This window comes from Scardinius erythrophthalmus, assembly GCF_964197995.2.
Source record: "Scardinius erythrophthalmus genome assembly, chromosome: 9".
Classification (NCBI taxonomy): domain Eukaryota; kingdom Metazoa; phylum Chordata; class Actinopteri; order Cypriniformes; family Leuciscidae; genus Scardinius; species Scardinius erythrophthalmus.
The window spans coordinates 3,055,822-3,058,269 of NC_138229.1; the positions used below are offsets into that span (position 1 = coordinate 3,055,822).

Consider the following 2,448-nt stretch of genomic DNA (forward strand, 5'->3'; position numbering starts at 1 on the left):
TTCTGGTTCTGACCCGCAACTAATGAAGCGCTCCGTCTCTATAATACACTGTTATACACCGCTTTAACCCATTACTGGCGTCCTGAAGGTCAAACAGGAGCTCGTGGAGGAGGACACTCCAGACGCCAAAGAACATACATTGTGCGGTCGTCATGGCAACTGAAAAAAACAAAACCGGCTGTTTCATAAACAATATCCCAAGACCCTTCAGTGCAGCGGGGTGTCATTTCTCAGAGAGATTAACACAGCACTCGAAGAAATCTCTTTATATATGCATGTAGAATCCATAATTCCCATGAAAAGGTCCAGCTAAGAGCAGGATTAATGGGTCGTATGAAAAACAGGTGCCTTGTCCATTTTCACAAAGTGATTTTTTTAAAGTGCATTTCTGCAAAAAAAAAAAAAAAAAAAAAAAAAAAAAATGTAATGGCTGATGCTCTAGACAGCAATCTGTCTGATTTATAGATAACTTATGAGACATAAATGACAAGTAATTGTCTGTGCACAATGCAAAATAATGTTTATGCACTGATTATAAGATTCTCTAAAATTGGTGTTACCGATTACTGACGATTTGATCAATGCATCTAATCTGGCACATATTCACAAAAACACCCCAGGATCTGATAAAAATAATAAAAAAATAAAATAAAAAAGAAATGCATGATCAGAGAAGCTTGATGTCTTACCTCTCTCTGTGCAACGGAAACATTCTTACTGGACAGACGAGGGTCTTCTTCTGTCATTAGAAATGAGAGAATGATCATAAATCACATATAAACCCAACTTTGTTAATATTGAAGAATAAAATGAATGGCATATTTGGGTCAAGGACGGGGATGAAGTTCAAGAACTCAAAGGCCTTTTACATTAAATCAACAAAACTCTTTTTAAGCATGCATGCATAATTGCAATAACCATTTAGAATAAATACATCATATCCTAGAAAGATGATAAAATGATTCTTTGGCTGAACTGAGATTTATGGGTGGTCGGCAAATATCATTTTCTGCATGCAATAAGATTAAAATGCTAAATGTGAAGTTAAATCGGAAAAGTGTGTGTTTGAGATGTTGCAAATGAAGTTAAATCCCCTTTTAGCTTTTTTTTGCAGGTCACTTTTAACAGGAGTTCATGAAACAGCATGCATTCAATTCTATAAAAATGGTTTAAAACGCTGTCATACTGCAGGACATTGATTAAGATTATTGATTATTAAGATTACTCCACCGTTTCCTAATGCAGAACTGACATAAACAACTAAACATTCGCTTATGGACAGTTTCCAGATGTCTGAAAGCCATTTAAAGTCTTTAATCTGCCATAGTTGCAGACTGTCTTAAGTTTGTGTTCAGTTGAAGTCTCCTAAGTTCATATAAATGCGAATATGCCTCTTACCCCATGTCGTTGTGAACACACAGGATGTCAAACTCTTGTTCCTGTAGTGGATCAACAGCCTGTAGATCGTTAGATATCAGTAATCCGTGTGTGTGGAGTCCGTCTACTCAGTGAACACGCTTTATATCTGCATGGCATCAAGCGAATGCAACACTAGCCGCCGCAGAAACTGGACGTGATGACCGGGCGCGTGTCAGTTCCTCTTTTCCCGTGTTTTCCTGTGGGTGCGCGCGCGGACACACGGGATTCCCGCGTTCTGATGTTTCCCGCAGCGACTTTGATGACGCGCCGCGACTGTTACTTTGTAACCAGTTTTGGCTTTGATGTCCCGAGCCTCTGTGCGCGAGCGGGTTTTGAAGAGACTCACACACACACAGTCACACACACACTCACACTCGCTCTCTAGTGGACAGAAGCAGAACTGCAGCTTCTTCACTGCGTCTTCTTCTCGCCCTCTAGTGATTAGAGTAAAGAGCCGTTAATCATACAGACATTTGTGCTGATGTGACCCTAATGAGACTCTACAAACCTGAAACCATGGCGTTCCCATGTTTTGCGGACATAATGCCTAAGGTAACAGTGTTTTCTGAGCATGCACCATATGCTTTTTTTGGACTTGTATCATGTTCTTTGAAACACCCTGTTTCTGGTTATACTGGTTGAAACTCTCTTCACATCCTGATAGCAATCTATAAAAGAAATTGCCTGATATTAAAACATGTGTGTGTATATATATATATATATATATATATATATATATATATATATATATATATATATATATATATATATATATATACAGTGAGGAAAATAAGTATTTGAACACCCTGCTATTTTGCAAGTTCTCCCACTTGGAAATCATGGAGGGGTCTGAAATTGTCATTGTAGGTGCATGTCCACTGTGAGAGACAATCTAAAAAAAAAAATCCAGAAATCACAATGTATGATTTTTTTAACTATTTATTTGTGTGATACAGCTGCAAATAAGTATTTGAACACCTGAGAAAATCAATGTTAATATTTGGTACAGTAGCCTTTGTTTGCAATTAC

General features: G+C 37.9%; 1 protein-coding gene across 1 annotated transcript in view; it reads right to left on the reverse strand.

Annotated features, from left to right (window-relative positions):
- LOC308695312 (homer protein homolog 3) overlaps nucleotides 1-1,509 on the reverse strand; it is a 35,678-nt gene extending 34,169 nt beyond the window's left edge. Inside the window, exons 1-2 of the mRNA XM_081373427.1 lie at nucleotides 1,399-1,509; nucleotides 690-739 (exon numbers count right to left, since the gene is read on the reverse strand). Of these exons, the coding sequence (XP_081229553.1) occupies nucleotides 690-712 (23 nt within the window). The 5' untranslated portion in view covers nucleotides 713-739; nucleotides 1,399-1,509. The remainder of the gene's footprint in view (nucleotides 1-689; nucleotides 740-1,398) is intronic.
- Nucleotides 1,510-2,448: the final 939 nt, after the last annotated feature.